At 36.1% G+C, this 22859-nt stretch overlaps 1 protein-coding gene across 2 annotated transcripts in view; it reads right to left on the reverse strand.

Annotated features, from left to right (window-relative positions):
• col11a2 (collagen, type XI, alpha 2) overlaps positions 1-22535 on the reverse strand; it is a 76074-nt gene extending 53539 nt beyond the window's left edge. The window contains exons 1-6 of one of the 2 annotated variants that reach the window (XM_053637641.1): positions 21680-22535; positions 21422-21543; positions 10802-10960; positions 5894-6104; positions 4226-4388; positions 2089-2211 (exon numbers count right to left, since the gene is read on the reverse strand). In XM_053637641.1, coding sequence (XP_053493616.1) covers positions 2089-2211; positions 4226-4388; positions 5894-6104; positions 10802-10960; positions 21422-21521 — 756 coding nt within the window. In that variant the 5' untranslated portion in view covers positions 21522-21543; positions 21680-22535. Of the gene's footprint in view, positions 1-2088; positions 2212-4225; positions 4389-5893; positions 6105-10801; positions 10961-21421 lie in introns of both variants that reach the window. The other variant, XM_053637642.1, reaches the window with a different exon arrangement.
• Between the last annotated feature and the right edge of the window lie 324 nt (positions 22536-22859).

Genomic DNA, 22859 nt, shown 5'->3' on the forward strand with positions numbered 1-22859 from the left:
TCCACAATCAGGGCAATAATTAAGAATTTCCAGCCAACTGGAAATATTATGAATCAACTGGAAATGTTAGAGGACGTGTCTATATTGTCTCAACGCACTTTGAAGAGGATGGTTCGAGTGACCAAAAAAAAGGATCACAGCTGGAGAATTGCAGAAGTTAGTTGCATCTTGGTGTCAGAAAATCTCCAAAACTACAATCCGAAGTCACCTAAATCACCACAAGTTGTTTGGAAGAGTTTCAAGAAAAAAGCCTCTACTCTCATAAAAAAAAAACTCAAGGATCTTCAGTATGCCAGACACTACTGGAACTTCAAATGGGATCAGGTTCTATGGTCAGATGAAACCAAAATAGAGCTTTTTGGCAATAAACACCAGAGGTGGTTTTGGCGCACACAGAGAGGTAGCCATATGGAAAAGTATCTCATACTCACGGTTAAATATGGTGGTGGCTCTTTAATGTTTTGGGGCTGTTTTTCTGCCAGAGGACCTGGACATTTTGTTAGGATACATGGCATCATGGATGATCAAATATCAACAGATATTAAATGAAAACCTGACTGTCTCTGGCAGAAAGCTTCAAATTGGCCATGGTTGGATCTTCCAGCAGGACAATGATCCAAAACATACATCAAAATCAACACAAAAATGGTTTCCTGACCACAAAATCAAGGTCCTGCCATGACCATCCCAGTCCCTTGACTTGAAACCTATAGAAAACCTGTGGGGTGAACTGAAGAGGAGAGCCACCAGTGTGGCCCTCGAAATGTGAAGGATCTGGTGAGATTCCGTATGGAGGAATGATCACAGATCCCTTGCCATGTATTACCCAACCTCATCAGGCATTATAGAAGAAGACTCAGAGCTGTTATCTTGACAAAGGGAGGTAGCACAAAGTATTGACTAAAAGGGTACCAATAATTGTTGCACACCAATATATAACAAATATTTTTTTTTATAAACCTGTGTTGTGTTTGCAATTGTTTGGTATTCATGAGAGCAGAGTATTTTTGTGATTTTTTTTTTAACAAAAGATCTAAAGGTTAAACAACAAAGACAATTTTTCACATCCTTCTTTGCTCATATTTACCAAGGATGCCAATATTAATGGTTATCAGTCCACATTAGTGTTGTTCATAGTCCAAAAATTCTATGAATGTATGAATGAATGAAAATTTGACCGGACTTAAAGATTTATAACAGATGTTTTCAAACATTTTCCCACATGTGCCACACTTCCCACAACTACAGTTCTTATACTGTCTACAGACAATTTTTCAGTGGCCTCCATAATAAATATCTGATGTTAGTTATATACTTATTTAATGATAATTAAGTTGGACATACATTGATGATTTTGCTTTTCACATGAATAAACTAAAAAATGCACAATAATGAAGTGGGGAAAACTAAGTATTTACAAAACCCAAGAGCTCATCTTTCAAGCAGAGAGCTCATAATGACTTTCAGTCAGTCAGGATTGACATGTCGAGTGGCATACATGCCGTTTTCTTTAGGGATAAAAACAGAAGATTGCTCTTTTGACGTATTTTTTTGCCATATTCTGTTGTTAAAATGTAACGCTCCTATGCAAAATGATCTTTTAAATATTTATTAGTGTTATTTTCCATTTCACCTGCACCCCACCTGTAATTCCTATATTGTCCAAAGAAGGAATATCTCAATCTGTCTTTCTCAAACAAAAACATTTTTTTGCTTATTAGTAGTTTAAATAGCATGTACAAAAAATTAAGTAGCGATATAATAATACATTTGCTATTCATATGGAAAGAACAGCTTGTCTGATGCATAATCCTCGTATACAAACGCCTCAGTAAACATGAGATCATGACATGATTGTCATGAATTTCAATATCATTTGCAAACTGTGCAATAAAGATGACTGTTGATATAACGAGAGATTCACTCAGACTTGAACAATGTACGTATTATATAAAAACTGTATGCTCCTAGTCATACCAAATGCTGTTTGTTTGTTTACATTAAATTAACCTTTCATTTCTAACTAAGTCTAACAGGTCTGTATAGTACAGCAATTCCAAGTACTGTGTTTGTAAGAATGATACTCACAAAAGTGTTAGGATCCTGGGCCTGAATCCTGGGCACAGGAGAATCACAGTTGGGGCTGTAATGCTCACAGAAGTCATAGGCTGCCTGAGGGTTGGAGGCAATCAACAGCTGCTGGATGTCACCCTGTAGAGAAGCGTAACCCGGTGAAAGATGAAGGATCAATCACAAGACTGAGGATGCAAAATTCACAAGTCAAAGTTTATCCAGATAAAGTGACGCAAAGTGAAAGTAACCACTACCAAAAACAAATGCATATTTCACATCCTTACACCTTCAGTGTCTTGGATTCTTATCTGGTTTTGGTCTAAATGCTGTTTTAGCTCAAAAAGAAGTGTAATTTTCTAGTTGCTCTGTTATTGTCGGAGAAAAAGAGGTCTAAACCTGTAAAGTCTACGGCTAAACTGCAGATGTTGATAGATCTGAATTAGGAAATGCCATCTAACTGCTAAATATAAAGCTTTCAAATTTCAAGATATAAACACTTCAACATGCAAATCACATGACAGGTTTATTACAGCACCTAGTTATAAATTAAGCTTCACATTTCCAAAATGTCCTACACCATCCAGAGTGTATTCCCACCTCATGCCCAGTGTTCCCAGTATAGGCTCTGGATCCACTGTGACCCTGAGCAGGATACAGTGGTTACTGAAGATGAATTAATGGATTGTGCTGCCAGGTTTATGGTCTACTGCTGGTGCAGGTTCTTTTTGTCCATGGTTTTCCAATGTGGGTATTTTACATTAATTCTATATATTAAAAAACCTATACTAACAGTATTTGTACTTTTTCTTATATTGTTTTTATTCATGGCAATACCATCCATCCATCTTCTACCGGTTACTCCTTTTTCAGGGTCATGGGGAACCTGGAGCCTATCCCAGGGAGCATCGGGCACAAGGCAGGGTACACCCTGGACAGGGTGCCAGTCCATCGCAGGGCACATTCACATACACACTCGGACTCGAATTCATACACTACGGACACTTTAGATATGCCAATCAGCCTACCATGCATATCTTTGGACTGGGGGGGAAACCCCCGCAGCACAGGGAGAACATGCAAACTCCACACACACATGGCCCCGGCAGGACTCGAACCCCGGACACTGGAAGTGTGAGGCGAACGTGAGGCTATCTCCCTGAATACAGCACACACACTTCCTATTCTCTAATCATTTCCTGGTTTTCCACTAATTATTCATGCATTATACCACATTGCAAGGTCTTGCTGATATCTTTATTGAGTAAGCTCTGAGCTGTTGGTTCCTGTTATTTCCTGTAAACTTCCCATTATTAAGAAATGATCACACCAGCTTCTCTGTCTTATAGTCCTTATTTCTGACTATGCAAGCGATCATGATGTAAGCCACTTACTAAATGTACTCTGCATGAGTCATAGGGTTTAAATGTCTCTGTGATATGGTAGCTCTCAAAATGCAAAGGGTAAATGCATAAAAGATAAATTATTTATAAATGAAGACGTTTTCAAAGCTGTTATCAGCAGTGTTGCCAGACCTGTGTGACTATATGTGAATTCATGGCAATAAAGTTCACCTAAATAAAACTGGCACCAAGTAAAATGATCTGCTAGCAGAAGTGAATTGACAAACTATATAACTAATGCTAACAAAATGCTAGTTACGTATATAACTATGGGTCTATGCAAACACCAGATAACCACCAGCTAAACACTAGAAAAACATATTTAACTGCAACACTGCATAAATGTTTGGATTTAAAAGCAACCAGTGTAAACTAAGTTTACTTGGGAGTAAACCAAAGAACCCAGAGGAAACCTATGCAGACACAGTGAGAACACATATACAGTAACACAAGCTCACAATTTACACTCAAGGTGGCTATAGACAAACATTAAAAACAAAAATCAAGTCAACATGAACAGATTCTCTAAGGAATGTGTATTTTGATTCGTGTTGAAAACCTGGTTGAAATTTTGTCTTCTTTATGTGTCTCAAGAGTCTGTGTTCATGTCAGGCCATTCACCCAACTGCATCAAGTGTAGAATGTAAAATTTGGTGACAGATATGCTGATTTATGAAGTGAATGGTGTTCCAAATAAACAGGCAGAGGTTTAAATGCTCACAAAATCCATTGTACAATCAATTACAACTGACCTGGAAAACCTCGTTATCCAACAGACGAGTACCAAAAACAGTGATGCCCTTGTTGTCCACCACTGGTTTGTTACTTCTAGGAAGCGGTCTCGTCATTTTCTTCTTGCAGTCAAGGAGAAGAGTAACATTTTTCTTCTGCACAGAGATGGCAATGCGGTGCCACCTGCAGGATTGATGGAGATAAAGCAGATGAGTGTGACTGCCTCCAATTTCCATGAGGAAAATGTTAATATACTGTACAGTACTGTGAAGTCTTACACACATGTAAAGAAATGCTGTCAAGCAAAGATACCTTCAAAAAATAATTCAATTAAACATTTCTACATATTTGGCATGACAACCCTTTGCTTTAAAAAAAAAAAAAAAACAAATACATCAGTAGTCTCAGGTAAATGTTGTGCAGTTTTATAAGGATGATGTTTCGTAAGCTATTCCAAACATTTAGGAGAATCTGCTTCAGTTCTTCTGGAGACTTTGACTTTCACACTTGCTTCTGTGTTTTCAGGTAAAACTTGACAGCCTTCACTAGGTTTATTATGTAACATGTTACATTATTTCATCACATACAAACATTTTTCTGTAATTTTTTATTATTTGTTGGAAATGTAATGTGTTTAACCTAAAATGTAATTTTACTGACCCAATGATGCAGAAGTCATCAAATAAACATCTAAGACAAAATCAGTATTAAAAGTTTTAGGGTGACTAAGACGTTTACACAGAACTGTATATATATATATATATATATATATATATATATATATATATATATATATATATATATATATATATACATATATATATATATATATATATATATATATATATATATACACACACACATATATATATTCATTTAGCATTAAAAACACAAAAATAATCCGAAGAGACAATAAGCACATATAAGAGTTTACGATTTGAAAAGATGTCAGCACCCTAAAAAAAGAAAAATAGGTCTGCAATACTGTAACTAATTGATAAAATTCAATAATAATAAAAAACAATAGTTGGCAACGAATTTCATTATCGATTTACTGGACTGTGTTTAGACTAAAACACATTTGATGGAAATGGTGGAGCAGGTTACAACAGAAAACACCTCCTCTAAAGTATCTGAACTCTGTACATTAAACGACAGTGTTCGGTTCATGACATAACGTGTGTTTTCGTGAGCTGTAATCATTAGTTTGTGGTTATTGTGAGAAGCTTGATGTACCTGCTTGAATCGTGCTTATTAACCGCCGTGTGTTATCTTGACTTTCCTTCTTTATACGGTTTTCTAGCTGTGTCACACATTCATGGACATATTCATCAATCTTTCCTGCTCTAAAAAATATTGTCTCATCATTCATTGGCCAACCTGTCAGTGCTTCATTTGACGCCACGATGGGTTGAAAATGACTGAACATAGTCTTGAATGATTAGTCAAATGTTACGAGACAGATGTTTTCTCATGTCATGTTATACAGAGTTAAGCAGTGAGTAGTGACACTATTTGAATCAATAAGCTTGTAAGTAATTGAGAATTGAGAACAATAAATACTGTTAATATATCCTGTGTGTCAAGTCATCAAGTCTCCATAATGCATTTGATTATCAAAATAATCATTAGAGCCCTACAGACAAATATATGTATGTGATTGCACTCTGAATGGTTTGGTTACTGACTTGCCATCAGCCAGGTTGACGCCTTTGAATAATGGGTAGTTCTCTGGGGTAGGCATGCGGCTCTGGTCCTCATACAGGAAGACGGGCGAGCGGCCCAGCTCTAGTCCCAGTTGCTGCACTCCCTGTTCACTGTAGATGGACAATAGGAAGGCTTGAAGCCCAGCCTTGGCCTTCACTGTGGTCATGATGGAGAAGTTCTCTGGGAAACGACCTTGTGGAAAAAAGAAAATGGATTTAAGAAATACCAAATGATTGAATGAATGAAAGAATACAGTGGATGAGAAGATTAGAAATAATTCAGCAGGAAGGAATGGACTGAAGAAAGAATGAGGTAGGGGTGAGAGGAAATGAGAGGTGGTAGGGACTTCGAGACTGCACAGTGCAAAGAATAGAAGTGCTGACACTGATGAATATTCATAAGCACAGGAAGAGACCTCATTGTTCCTAGAACATATCCAGTTTACGGTAAACATCATTCAAATCACTAACGAGGAACCATAACTTATTAGCCAATACTAGATAACATAAAACCATAAAAAGCTCAGTGTAAAATTTGGCAAAAATGGCAAAAAGAAATCTTTGAAATCAGGAAATGACTCTTATATCATTCTTTAACCTAAACTGGGTTAGTATTTAGAAACGCTTCAGACACAACGCAAACTGCTCAGAGAGTATGGCAGCACTGAAACAGAAAGCTGTGTGACAACTTCTCACATTTGGGAAAATGTACTGTAAGGATGCAGTGATGTTGATGCCCAGGGATCCTCTTTGTTCAATCACAGAGTTGATTAGTGATTAAATACAACACAGTTAGAGCTAATTAAGGCACAACCATTAGCTGTGACTGAAACAATGCAATAAATAGATTGTAAATATAAATAAATTCAAATTTAATTTATAAAGTGTTTCGTATCCTGGACTGATTATGCTGCTTTCATTAACATCTAACCAGAGTTCAGCTCTTATACTGAATCTCTGTGGTGTGAACATAAAGGCATTTGCATTGAACATCCAAGAGACTTCTCTGGGGCAGAACAAGAAATTCCACAACATAAATATGAAGTATGCTTGTGCGATATAATGATTTTATCATCTCTACATGATGTCTCAGTGCCAGGATATCCAGTGACTTTTATCACCGAACATATTATATTCCCAGATCTGCCAACTATTACGCATTTTGCATAGGATTGCTCTGCAATCAACTTTTTTTTTTAACCGAGCAGTCTTTATCTCCCCAATAAAATAGGAGATAAGCCAATCGACACGGGATGCAGGAAAGATTTGCGCAGGTGACCTGACCTCTCTGATATTAACTAACACTGAAGCCCAGCCCCCTTTTCCCACCTCAGGTGCTCTCAGACGAACTCACTCACGGGGCACTCTCGCTTTCTGTCACAGTAAAAAATGGGGAATGGTTTGAATTCATTAATATGAAATAAAATCTATGAGTGTATGTTCAACTTAGCTAACACTAGACACTCATATATTAACATTAGTTAATTATATTTATTAGAGTTGCTACTGAAATATTTCAGCCAAGAATGGCTCTTTCATTTTTCAGCCAAAAGAGAAAAAAGGACGACAATGTTAACCTAGAAAGATTCAATTGGCCTAAAATGAAGTATCACTTCACAAATAATGTTAAAAGTGATGACAATTGGAAAGTGATCAGACATGGTGCTTTTTTGTGTGTTTTTTTCTGTGCCTGTCACTGCAGATGTGTTCAGATACTTTGAGAGCAGAAATGTGAAAATGTTGGCCAAGTGGACATTTACTGTGCATTACAGCAGAATTATCTAAAACTATCCAGCTTCGCATTTTCACAATTGCAAGCTTCCATTCACTCCTTAAAACTGAAATGGTGGAAATGCTCATTTTTTTTGTCTTGTTCTGGATGATTAAATAGATTATCACAAGCTTAATGTGATTACTGATGCCAGCAAAAAGCAACTAAATTGAGAAATTGCTTTCTGTGCTACTGTAGATTATACTGCATAGTCAGCACTGGGGATAATGTTGATAGCCCCAATCTGGCTGAAGAAACCGTGGGTGCTTTGACACATACCACCTACCTAAACATTGTTGCAGACCAAGTACACTCCTTCATGGCAACGGTGTTCACTAATGTCAGTGGCCACTGTCAGCAGGATAATGCGCCCTGCCTCACTGCAAAAATTGTTCAGGAATGGTTTGAGAAACATGACAAAGAGTTCAAGGTGTTGACTCGACCTCGAAATCCTCAGATCTCAATCCAATCGAGCATCTGAGGGATGTGCTGGACAAACAAGTCCACCTCGTAGGACTTAAAGGAACCCATGTCTCAGAATACTGATTTTATTGTAGGTATAGTGGATATAAAAAGTTTACACACCCCTGTTAAAAAAATTCAACCAAGATAAATCATGTAAGATCCTTTTTCACAAAAACAAAGAGAAATGTTTTAATGAATATGTGTTAATTCTGAGCACAGTCACATGACCCTTTTAAAATGAGTCATGTGACTGTGCTCAGAATTAACACATATATTCAATCTCATGGTCAAAAGTAATTATCATACATCTTTCATCAATGAAGTGATTCTGATTAACACCAAATAAATATCAACTGTTTCTATAGGAATTTCTTCACATCTTCTTGGTTTCGTCTGACTGCTGAAGCTGAAGAGCTGACAAAGCATGTACAGGATCTCACTGTGGAAAGAAATTGATCAGGACAGGGATATAAAAGAATTTCTGAATCATTTGATGTAGCATGGAACACCACAAAGGCAATCACCAATGACAGGATGTCCCTCCAAAACTGACAAAAGGACAAGAAGAAAAGAAAAGAAATCAGTAAGGCTGCTGAGCTACCTACAGCAACATTAAAGGATCTGCAGGAACATATGGTGAGTACTGGTCACTCCCTGCTTGTGACAACAATCTCTCGTATTCTTCACAAAGCTCTGACATGATTTATCATGGCTTCACTTCACAAATAATGTTAATAGTGATGACAAAGAGTTTTTTCCATCACGAAATTCTGCAATCTTAACAGGGGTGTGTAGTCTTTTTAAATCTACTCTGTAGGTTGGTACGGTCAAATATTTGCATTCAGCAAAGTTTCTCTTGTTCAAAATTTATCTTCAGAACAAAATGTGGTTGTATTCTATAGGACACACAAACAGATTGGCTCCATTTATAAAGGTGAAGCATTATTAATATATATTTTTTTCAATATTAATATTTAATATGCACGATTTAGCCATTTTTGTTACATGTAATAATTTATAAGCATCTGTGAAACCTAACACTTTCTGTTTTAAGTTAGAAGTGGATCGTGATCGTAGATTTTGGTGTTGCAGGATGACATTAATAACAGCACGGCCTCAAACAAAATGTCATCACATGGCGTACCTGATCAGGGTACTATCTAATGAATTTTTAGAGTAGCTTTGTCATTTGTAACAGATGGTAATCGACAACACACAGTAATCCAGTCTAGCAACTCATTGGGTGTTTTTTGTTCGAGATTCCATCCTTAATATTGACCGGTTTCAGCAACATAAACAGCCCCAGATCATTATCCTTCCTCCAACACATTTTACTGCTGGTTCTGTGTTTTGGTAGGTAAAGTTCACCTGACATCCACCAAACCCAGACTCATCCATCAGACTGCCAGATAGTGAAACGTGACTCATCACTCAAGAGAAGATGTTTCCACTGCTCCAGAGTCCAGTGTCGGTGCTTTACACTACACCAGCTCACGCTCAGCACTGCACTTAGTGATCTTAGGCTTGTGTGCAGCTGCTCAGCCATGAACCCCATTTTAATAAAGCTTCTGATGCACAGTTCTTGTACTGATGTTACTTCCAGAGGCAGTTTGGAGCTCTGTAGTGAGTGATGTAACAGAGGATAGGTGGTTTTTACGCACTTCGCGCTTCAGCACTCGGCAGTCCCGTTCTGTGAGTTTGTGTGGTCTACAGTACTGCTTTGTGGCTGAGCTGTTTCCATTTCATAATAATAGCACTTACAGTTGACTGGGGCTGATCTAGCAGGGCAGAAATTTCACCAACTGACTTGTGGTATAGGAGGCATTCTATGACTATACCATGTTCACTGAGCTCTTCAGTATGACCCACATGCTTATCTGTGGAGATTACATGGCTGTGTGCTTGATTTTATTCACTTGTAAGCAATGGATGTGGCTGAAACACCTGAACTCAGTAATTAGGAGGGGTGCACATACTTTTGACTATATAGTTTATCTTACATTAGAAATGATTCTGTACATCACACACACTATCTGTACACACTGTCTGTACTTACACATTGCCTGGAATTTTATTAGATTTAATTTCGATGATTTGTTATAAAACGAGATCTTGGCAGCCACAAAAAAAAATAAAACATCTGGCAACCCTCTTGTTAACTGTCCTGTTCACTTCTCCTCCCCTGAGCATGGGGCAGCGTGTGTGGGCCTTTGTTTTGACCACTAGGTAAAAAAATAGTTCTGTGATGCTACAGTATATGGGGCAGTGAGTACACTGTACCACGATTACACAACTTCTAGAAAAGTGAGCAAATCAAGGGAACATCAACAATCTGTCAAATCGCAACTTTTTTTTTAATTGTTGGTCACTCAAAAGAGGTTATCAGCATTTCAACAGAACTTAAAGACTTTCTGAGGATTAACATTTGTTGAATGGATAATATAAATGACACTTACGGACAAGCCACCAATGTTTTAAGTGTATGCAAAAGTTTTGCACTTAACTGTAGGTCTAAAATCAGTTGGCTTTAAGGCCACGCATATAGTATATAATATATAATCACTGATTTATAAATTGCCCCATAATAACCTGCTTGAATAATATTTGCTATGTTGAAGGGTTAAATAATTTTGCAGGATCTCTGAGATTGGTACCTGGGAAGAGTTGCTTGGTTGGAGCAGAGATTTGGGCCTTCTTGCTGATACGGTAGGCATGATGAGTACCAGCATGCTGCGAGGGACAAAAGCCTGGAACCTTCTGTACACCTTCAGGAAGGGAGGGAACCTGGAGAACCCGCAGAACATCAACTGGATCTATGAACACAGAGAAGGAAAGAATGAATAAAATTCACTACAATCATAGATGACATTAAAAGAAGCTAAACACCTATCAGAAAAGACTTTTTACATGCATGGCAAAGCCCATCAGTTTTGATGCTTTACGGGTGCCAAACCCTGTGTAGAGGTGTGATGGAATCCATGAGATGTATCTGTATCAATTAAGGCTCAAAAAATCTATTTCTGTTTTCATATTCAGATTTAATGCAAAAAGTGGAAACACCAGAACCTAAAAATAAAAAATAAAAATTGAGGGCAGCTGGAAAAATAATAATTTCTCATTAACAACAAATAGCAGTACCACAAATAGAACTTTATTCCACTCCTGAACCAGACGCCCTGTGGAACATTCTGGAAAGCTTTCTATTTTCTACCTAATGTGAGTAAGGATGCTAAATATGTTTCACAGCAGTATACGCATGATCTGTTCAACTGGAATATGTGGGTTACATGTGTGGATATAACACCTAGGAATCGTGTCTCAAAGATTAATTCCATATGCGCAGTGTCGTATGCATGATTTGCCACTCAATCATTCCTCAAAAGTACAGCCAAACAAAACTCAATTACATTTTATAGTCGTAGCAAAAGATATATTTCAGTCCAAAAAGATTCTAAACAGTTAATAATTGATGGGGTCAGTACTGTAGGAATAAATAAAGATATTTGCACAGGGACCTATTATCATACTTGTATCAACGTACATGCCAAAATAGCTGTCTTATCAAGCATGAAACCAAATATGAAAAGCTATTAGAGAGAGAGAGAGAGAGAGAGAGAGAGAGAGAGAGAGAGTTGTAATTAAATTACCTGCAAGAAAAGTATATTTCTACAGACAGGATCTGTAACTTAATGATTCTTAGCAAATAGAGTGAATTTAGGGACAGAGAGAAAGCGAGCGAGAGACAGAGAGCAGAGTCTAGGACCAAAAAGGACAGTACGCAAAACATGTACTTTAGACTGCCTTCCCTGAACCAGGTAAAGCTGGGGAGTAGTCTAAAATTTACCTGAAAATTATTCAAACTCAGAAAAATCCCAGAAGTCATTACACACCAGGGATGGCACCATTTGTTTAAGTGTAGTATTGACAAACTTTTACGCCAAGCTGAACACTGTGAACATACAATAGTGATCTATGTACACATGAGGTGGGCTACTTGCTTTATAGGCTTTCCATAATTATGGTTCCTTAATGTTCTATACCCTAGAATAAACATGTCAAGTTATTCAGTATATAATAACATATCTTAATATGTCTCAGATTTCCTGCTGGGCAGCAATAAAGTACATCTATCTATTATATCTATCTATCTATCTATCTATCTATACTTTAAAAAATATTTTCAGTTACAAATTTCACATGCATGTGATCAAACAAAACTTGTAATGCATATAATTAACTATAATTTAGGTGCTTTCAAGTGCAATTTGTGTTTTTTTTGTGACATGATAGAGCATGGATACTAACAGAGTAACTAATCAAATTAAAATTGTACATATTTTATTTTAAATTTACCGTATATTACTGGAAACAAAAAAAGGAATATATTATAGTACTTTACTTTAAATATGTCACAATTATTTACTGAAAATTTATAATAACTTTTATAATATTTTTTACAATGCATCCTCTCATAGTAATATCCACAACAAGCCAGATTGTTTGTGTTTAAAAAAAAAAAATTATAACTAATACCATAAGAGAGAATCTAGAGAGAATTTATCATTAACTAACATTAATGTTAAGCTCCAGTTACAGCCACAGCAGGCTTTAAGAACACTGTTATATTATTATTTAATTCCGAATTCAGATTTATAAATAATCAGGCCATTTTGGATTCTCAAGTTCTAGGTTTTAGATATTAATAGCAGTGGATTTTAACTTCTTCAATAAGGAAATAGAGACCATAAGGGTTAAAATTCAGCAGCAGGTTGCTAGCGATCAGCTCTGTGCTATCTAATCCTAAAAATCCAGGGAGCATCATAATCCCAGAACTGAGACTAAAACCATCTAAACCTTTTGCATTATGATACATTAATAGATTACTTACAATAATGAATTTGTCATTTAGTTGCACCATGGCCCCTGAACATGATCATCATATTTCAATAGACATATATGTTATCATTTTATCCTCAATGGATATTCTTCAGAGCCTAAAACCAATAAAAGTGCACATGGGTTCTGTTTTAGGTGTCCGGGATCTATAATTCACTAACACATTGATGGATTTGACTTCAACACTGAGGCTACACAATGCATATAAGTTTGGGCAAATTCAGCATCACAGCAACTCAAAATGCAAAGTTTGATGTTTGATGTAAAATTTTTGATTTTATTCATATACCCCTGAATATCTTGATTAAAGTCACATTTATAGAGTATTTCCTATTACAGTAAAGATTACAATAAACAAATATATGATTATTAAACATATTTCTAGACATTATTAATATTTTCTAATACTTTCTAATAACAATTTCTTTTTTCTAATTGTATATATTTATTTCTAGAAAGATGCTAAATGATTTACAAATAGAAAAATGTCAAGCCTGACCATGTGTAAAAGCATCTAAAAACAGGTGGTATAATCTTATCTTTGATTTACAATAAATCCATGTTGATAAATATTTTTGCAGTGTAGCACGTGCTTCTATAATTTGCTGGATAAGGCCGTCTACCAAAAGCTGTAAATGTAAAATGTGTAAAAAAAAAATTTAAAAAAAAACTTGTTCTCCTAAACAATGATACAACAGATATATCGATGTTGGGAACTAACTCTGCCAGTAAGATTTTTTTAATTTCACCCTAGAGCTTGATGACTATTCTAAACTACACTTCAGGACCTTGGTGTAGTCCTTGATGCTGATCTATCCATCATGTAATTCTCATGTAAGGCTACTGTAGGTTTGAGTTCTAATGAGAATACGGATGATATCTGGAGTCCATAAAAAATGATGGTAGGGATTTACAAACCACAGGGTTTTCCTCTGACACCCACGTTAATTTGCAGTTCAGAGGAGTTAAATCTTCAGAATAGTCGTTTACTAAACTGTTTCCTGAACACACGCTTCTTATCCATCCTGAATGAGCTTGTTCTCCTCTACATTCCAAACAACCCTTATGCCAAACTTTCCTCCCAGCATCTCCAGACATGAATTCTCATTATGGATGACAACTGTCCACGTGAGACTACCAAACACCTGCTCTTCTGTTGTGGACAGTGATGACAAGATGTAGCTTTAATGAAACCACACCAGAGGCCTGTTTTAGTCAAGTAAATAAATGAATCAGTGTGTGTGTAGAAAGAATTTTAGATGTCAGCATGGTGTGTGTAAAATTTGCACCAATAAATGTTGTTAAAGGAATAAATGGCTGATGTAATTCATGTAAAATAAGGAACTCTTGAAAATGTATTATGTTTTTAGCATACAGACTAGACAGGAACTTTAAATAATATTGCTTTTACAGGTCACTGAAGTGATCATATCTATATGATTAAAATCTACAAAAGGAATAGAAATGACAGTGTTTCATTAAATTAATGGGATAATGAGATTAAATGCTACAGTGAAAGTGACACACACTACCTTCTGTCCAAGCTCCGATACTCAGCGTAACATATCTTAGTTTTACTTTCAGATATAGACCCTGTGTCTTTATCATGTTTCTTTGAAGTCCTGAGCCTTATTATTCTGGCTTTTCCTAATTAAAGGTTTTTGGTTTTTTAATGTTTATCTCAGGAATCAGTGAGCACTTTGCTGAGGCAGGCCTACTCACAGCTCAGCCAATAAAAGACGCTTTTCTCACATAAAACTCAGGAATAGCTAGCTCTATAGGCCTTTTGAAATCCATATTGAAAACAAACTTGTTTAAACTGGCTTGTTCATAATTCCTGGGACTTTTATCTTGGTAAATATATTACTATACACACATAGATCTACGGCTAATTATTTACTGGTTGTAGATTGTTTTATTAATCAAGTTAGTAATTATTTCCATAATGTAAGTCCATACAGGATTTCGCAGAGTTTTTTTGTGATTGTTGCAGCCAAAAATGCTTGATTTTGCTGTGGATTTAAACATTTTTTTTTAAAACTTCTTTGGTTTTTTGTGTTTTTTTTTTTTTTGCAGAAAACTACTTGAATTAGCGAAATCGCAATCATACAAAATTGTTTTGTACGGTCTTTTGCAGTGATGTTTGTTAGTAAATGAGACCTTTTAGCTGTACTCATGTTCGAAGCATGTGAATCAAAGAGGGCTTTAGCTGAATACAAGTTGTGATGATGTCACATGACCCGTCTAGACCCAAATCTGCGGTAATTTTGAAAAATTGCAAGCGCCTCCGAATATTGCAGCGTTTCCTTGCTTTTGCGTTAATTTCTGCGCTCACAAAATCACAAAATCCTGGAGGGTCTGACTAATGTAGTTTATCATCAACACATTATCTTTAACAAGTAACTCACAGCATTTTATTTATTTTTTTATTAATATTAAAGAAAATATTAGAGAGAAATAGTGTTAATGTAGTAGAAATTATCAATACAAAGTAACAGAAATATTGGCATATTTCAAGAACTGGTTCAAAGGTTATTTATTATTAATTACTTATTGTCATATATCAAGGAGGTAACTCTGGACTTCAGTTCCCATCAGCCACTGCACTGTACTACATGTCACATGACCATCTGTACCTGAATCACGTTTCTGTTAATGAGCACACTTATATATAGCCATTGTTTGCACTGCTTCTCTGTCTTACGTTTGTCTTAGACTACTGTGTTCCATGTTACCATGTTTTGTTTCTTGCCACAGTATTTTGCCAAGTTGTCTTAGTGGCTTTGTTTTGTTTGTTTGTTTGTTTAAATAAACATTGTATATCTGCGATTGCTTCCAAATCCATCTTTGAAACATGACACTTATTATGATTAGAATTTTTATTTTTTGTTTTACTAAAAAATGACAAGCAATAATAAAGATTTTTTTAAATTACCTTCATGATTATTTGTGTCTGTGGCTCATTTGTACTTTTCAGTTATATTACAATACATAATGATGTACCACAAAACTGCAGAACCAACACTGCAAAACGTATTATCTTTTAGCAAGTGAAGAAGTAATCCAATATTTCTCATTATGAGATTATTATGTAACAATTATAAAAGACCATTAATCCTATTTCTAGACATATTTCAAACCTTTTATTTTATTGGCATATAATTTTCCCCTTTTTCCAGAAATAAATGCTTCAAATAAGTAAAAATGAAGCTTAACAGTCTTATACTGTATTTGTTTAAGAACAATCTAATTAAGAGAAATAGTAGTTAAATAAAATTGCCTATATTTAAGATATTTTTACTTGCTAATATATCTTTTTTTTTCAGTGAACCACAGGCCTGCATTCACACAAATTCACACAAACAGTGTATTACACAGAATGAATACTACAACAAAATAGTACAACACCTTAATCATCAACAAGCATTTACACCTTTTAATCTAAACTACAGAAATAAAACCCAAATAACTCAAAACCACATCTCACTATTTAAACTAATAATAACGGTTAATAACAGTCCTGTTAGAATGATTGTATAAACAGTTAATATCTCTCCATTTCTACTCTTGATTTGAGCCCTAGATTTCATCTGTGAAGACTGCAATTTTTATTAAAAAGGATAAACCAAGATGAAGACCAGAGAGCTGTCTATGTACAGTATACTGCTGTGCTAATGAACAGCATGAAATGCCAGCAAACTGAATTTATGTTACTCATTGTACACCAGCACGAGGAAACAAAATAAATGCAAATATACACCAGTTATTGGTGTCCCACTGTCTCATGTCATGTTACAGCAGATCACTACAAACAAAACAGGATTAATAATAAAGAGAGCTTGAGAGCAAACAAGAACAAAGGGACCTTTTCTTCCAATTCTTTCAGTTGTTGGCCACTTTATATCCAGTCTGCAGTGTTAGCGCCCTCTTCAGCAATGTTTGGCAAAAACATTTCACTTATTATTAAATGAGACATTTAGATAGGCTTGCCTGAGAGGGGGTGTGGTTTTCACTCAGGAATTTGGTAGCTCTCAAACTAGGCTTAAACCATTGATTATTAAATATAGAAGAGTTTATATGTCTCAAAACAGAATTCACCTCCTCATAACTGATAATTAGGCTTGGGATCTATGCCTTTTTCATGTATAAATAACTGGGAAATTTTCCCAATGATTATTTAAATCAATATCGTACGCCTACATACATACTGTTAAAACCACACAGACAGCGTCACATCAGGAAGACCCACTATACAGAGCTGTATTATGTATCAGAGGAGTGATGAAGGTCAATTATATCTACATGATCGGTTACATCTCCCCCTGGTGGTCTGCCAAAGCTATTGCACACGGCAATATTAAACAGTAGTCTAATAGACTGCAATGTGAAACAGCTAGCAAATGCAACTGACCCATTTAAATGTAATTTTAAACCATCCATGTCTCAAAGACGCATCCGGAAAATAACATGCCGATCAGTAATCAGGACATTCCCATCAGCGTTCAAAACCTAAACTCACTTGCTATAAGTATTGCAACATGGGATACAAGGGCACTGACAAATCTGAATATCGGACTGAACTCACTGCAAAAGAACTGCAGTGATAGAACATCAACATTGCTGCCTTTGAATGAAACCAGACTCCTGGATGAGGAGTCTCTCAGGGAAGAAGGTGGTTGTTATAACTTCTGAAACAAAAGCTTCCTTCTCAGTCTTACAGAAACACCGATTGGTCTAATTAAAAGGCTTATGACACTTCACATAGCATCTTCTTGCTGGAAAGCGCTCTGCTACCATCTTCACTGCATATGCACCAACATGACCAGTGAACGCTGAAGAAAAACACTTTTACCGGCTCCTGGATGATACCCTTAAAAGAGTCCCAAAGAAACATAAAATCTTCCTCCTGCATTGCAAAACATTACATTTTAGCAAGTGAAAGTATCTAATACTTCTAGATAAATCACCCAGGTCATGAGGGCAGCAGAATGTGATGCAGAAAACCGTTTGATAAAAGAAAAGCTCCATCTTAAGCTGTGTCGAGCTGTCAAGAAAGTCATGCATCAAAAAGAGGCTGCACTGTGACAAACTCAAAGACATGGAAGCACAAAATGTGAGCTCATGCAGAACAGAGAAGACTTCCTCAACAACAAATGGAGCCTAACCACTGCCTTGCTTCATGAAAAGCACCACACTTCACATATTTCCTGGACAACATGCACAAAGCCCACAAAGTGAGCATCAATAATCCAGCATGATTAATCCTCAGGAAGTGATGGAAGAACAATGCAGCATGAGCTGCATCAACTACATAATGAGTGATGGATTACCAAAGAAACCCATTCTTATGTGGACAAAAATGACACGCACTTCTGTCATGCCATAAAAGGCATCAATGGACCAATGAGCTGTTCTGTAAAAGTGCTGATGGTTCCACTCTCATTAAAGGCCTTTCAAAAATTGCTCAGAGATGGGGTGAGCATTGGGATGGGAATGGGATGGCAGAGGCCAAGTTAACATGCATTATATCCCATTATTCCACAGGAGAAAAGTCAAAAGTGATTACTGAAGTCATGTTATGAGTACCTGTGGAAGTTCTCTTCAAGAATCCTGTGGAGTTCGCTGAAAACAATTAGATATGAACATTCCATAGGAAAATGGTTCATGAACATTGTGGAGGATCTTGCCATGCCATCATTACTAATGAATTGAGCAGAAAATGCATCTTCAACAATCTAATAAAGTTGCAGTAAAAATGTAACTGTAAGTTTAATATGTAGCAGATATGGAACGAAATTTTAGATAATTTGGCCATCTTATTATTACAACTTTCTACAGTACAAAACTCATATCATGAGTACCTGTGAAATTCCTCAGAATTTTAAATGTCATGTGATTTAATTTAATCATTTGAGTGAAATGTATTGGTGCACGAGACCACAGAACAAGCACATAAACTACAAATGCAAGAAAGCGATTATTTGTGTCACCAGTTTATTGTAAAGCTCAATCTATCTGGGTTTTGTTCAAATGACCTGACAGACAGACCTTGCCTAAAGTAAATGTTACATTGAGAAAGACAAAATGCTAACCACTTCCTGTCTTAATCATGGATGTAGTAGTTGCTGTTTATGATGAATCATGTTTCTGATTGACTGAAGATTCAGAACAAATGGCAGAAAAAAGAAATTCAGAAATCTTAACTAATGTTAAATAACAGATTAATGTTAATCAATGTTCTTTCTTTTGGAGTCAGAAGCTACAGATAACAGTAAGAATCCAGTTATGAAAATTAGTTGACAAGGGCAAATTTTCACCGAACGGTGGCAGCAAATTCTAAATATGAAGGGAAAATATATATAATATATAATAATCACAGTAGAAAACCACCACTAATGGGTAAGTAACATTTTATAATGTATCTTTTGCAGTAGCAGTGTAACACACAGCTTTAAAAAATAAACCAACATCAATCTCTAAAATTATATAAACTGTATACTCAGTAGTAGGCCTAAGTGATGTTCTATGTGTCCCAGTGTACATTATTTCCCTGCTTATTAAAATGCTTCATAAAAACACCATTAAATGCCTTAAAAAACATAAATGCCTCGTTTAACCCCACAGTTGTGGGGGTTTTCATGCATCCCTTTATACATCTCCATTTATTATATTTTAAATCTTAACCTGAATCATGTTGAAAATAATTAAAATTATAAACATCTGCATATAATTTGAATGAACTTTATCCTAATTTTGTTACAGTAGTCAAGTTTACACGTATATACATATATCATAAATACTGTATGTGTCATATATTAATGATAACAAGATATACACATTATAACTTTATAATAAAAATTAGCCAAAGCATACAGTATGTCATGTTTCCTGCTCCAAGATGATTGTTTTTGACATGATATAAGGCGGCTGCTGACCACACCCCTTTGTATGATGTCACAAAAATTAAGTCAAGTTATTTCTATCAAACACATCCACAAGCATTAAAGCCAGAAAATAAATGCTGCTAAGCTTAATAACTTTTGACAGTGTAAGGTCAGAGCACTTCTTTAAGTGGATGCTAACATTTATACCATCTTCCTATAGGTGCAAGCAGCCATCTGTACTGCTTTCTCACAGTGACACAGTCACACCCTCATCTGTGGCATACACAGTAAAGCATTCATCTTACTATTAAACTCTGCTTTTTTATGGGTGAAAAAAATGTTGCTTTTCCCCTGACGTTTGCGGTTATATAAACATAGCTGAACAAAGCACACACACACACACACACACAGAGGGAGACACTAACTCTTTCACTCACTTCTGAGTGCTTCATAATAACCCATTCATTAAACATATTCAGGCTTTCTTTCAAATACATTATGCTTTGAAGCAGTAAACGCAGCATTTTCTCATCTGAAGAGTTTCTCTTTTTAAAATTGCTTCGATTTTTTTTTAACAAAAAACATTTTTCAGCACAAATGAGTTTACAGCTATGAAATTCTATCTATTTACATCTATGAAATTTCAATGTCAACAAACAAATTCAATATAGACTATGAATTAATCTTTTTACACATTGTTTGTTGGTTCTTTCACCTGGAAAGTAACATAGGCTATAATTAACACTTTAAACTAGGTAGCTGTGTATAAACTGATCATATAGTGAGAGAAATATATATATATATATATATATATATATATATATATATATATATATATATATATATATATATATATATATTAATTACTCCAGTACTTGGACTGTTGCTATTTGAAAAGCCTGTAATCAAAAACAATCAAAATTCTTTGAAAGAAGATGATATATTCCTATATTTAGGAGAGAAAAATACACAAGCATGTGATTACATAGTCTTAGGCCTTGTCTGTTTCTAAACTCATGCTTTATAATTGGAGGCTGAGAGGTGAGGACAGATCACAAGTTAACCTCAGCTTAATCCAGGTCTATTATAATCTACACTTGTAGGCTATACAGAATATTCCATTTTGCCCAGTTCATTGCAGTAATCATTGACAAAACTGAGTGAAATGAACCTGTACAGCCAGCATCATGAACCTGCAGCCAGCCCTGAGCTAAAGCACCGTCCAAGCCTCTGTCACCTCCTGGAATATCCGAGTACAACCAGGGCTTTATCTCACATGTAGGAACGTGGTTTTTATAATATGTAAAACTATGAGAACGTGTTCTATGCGTATAGACAAGATTTCATCATTAATCTGTGATCTCTGTGTGAGCCATCACCAATGCGTAAAAGCAGAAAGAGACAAACGCGCGCGTAAAGGTGAGAAGAGACCTGCTGAGGGTTTGTAGCTGTGTGTATACATAACATTATATATCTTCAACAAATACACCTTACCTGCTTGTGCCCGGAGAATTAGGCACAGGACGAACACAACACTTAGCAGGAGGGATATAGGGTCTTGGATCCACGGTCTTCGTTTCATCCGAATATCCATAGTTTCCAAGTTTTTGGTGAGACTACAAGGCAGGACAGCACAAAGTTAAAAAAATAAATAAACAAAATAAAATAAAAATAAAAATAATAAAAATAAGTTTCTGTGCAGTCCGCGTTTTAAAAAAAAAATACAAAAAGCGGATTTTATCGTACACCCACCTTTTTTTTGTAAACTTTTACATAAAACTGAAATTAGTAACAGGGAACTTGATAATTAATATAACGCTACGGACCCATTGAGTCAGGAGGAGCGGAGAGAGCAGAGAGAGAGAGAGAGACTTCAAATCACACTTTCTCTCTCCCAGTCCCTCTTCCACTTCTTACTTTACTCCCTGAAAAGCTAGGAAGGATGTGTAAGTGAGAGAGGGGGAGAGAGAGAGGGAATGAGAGGGAGAAAGCTGGGGAGGGAGGGAGGGAAGGTACACGCGTAACCGCACTAATCACAGGCTACACGTCGGCTCGAGACGAGGCTCAGAACAGACGCGCTATTGTGCAAGTCCTTCCCAAAGCTACCGGGTTAACAGCCTCATTACTCCCTTACACTAATCGGACTCATTTCGTTTGCGATGCGAAACTGTACATCTGGCTTACTGCTATCTCTGATACATGAATCCAAGTTCCCTTAAAATACCGTCGCGCGTGAATGATATGTGTACGCTATATTATCCTTAAGACTATTGACATTAAAATGTCCTTATGTATAATGAGAAGGAAGTTGTGCCATTGATGCATTCGTTTCAAATATAAGAATAACAATTTATTGTGTCAAATGAACTGAAAAATGTCATTGTTGACTCATAATAATAATAATAATAATAATAATAATAATCTCAGAGTCACATGACTGGCACTACATGATGGCATTTCCTCAAGAGAACATGCATACACTCACCGCCTACTTTATTAGGAACACCTGTACAGTTATTTAATCAGTTATCTATTTGATATCCTTATTTTCCTCTGACCTCTATCAACAGTATCAACAAGGCATTTCCACTCACACAACTCACACCATTCTGCGTAAACTCTAGATACTGTTGTGCATGAAAATCCCAGGAGATTCTGAAATACTCAAACCAACCCATGTGGTACCAGTGACCACCTGACCCCTTCTGCTCTCCAGACATGCCTGATCCATCCTGATGCCCTACTTCTGGTTGGAGTTTCATCAATTGGAAATCACTCGCTGCTGCTGAGGATGGTCCTACATGGACTGCCTAAAGATACACAAGGTTACTGTGGATGGTTCACCACTGTCGCTTCTGTCGTGCTCATTAGGGCTCAATATATACATTTAAAATCTATATCCTGAATTTATATATTTCTATAAAGCTGCCTT

This window comes from Ictalurus furcatus, chromosome 12 (assembly GCF_023375685.1).
Source record: "Ictalurus furcatus strain D&B chromosome 12, Billie_1.0, whole genome shotgun sequence".
Taxonomy (NCBI): domain Eukaryota; kingdom Metazoa; phylum Chordata; class Actinopteri; order Siluriformes; family Ictaluridae; genus Ictalurus; species Ictalurus furcatus.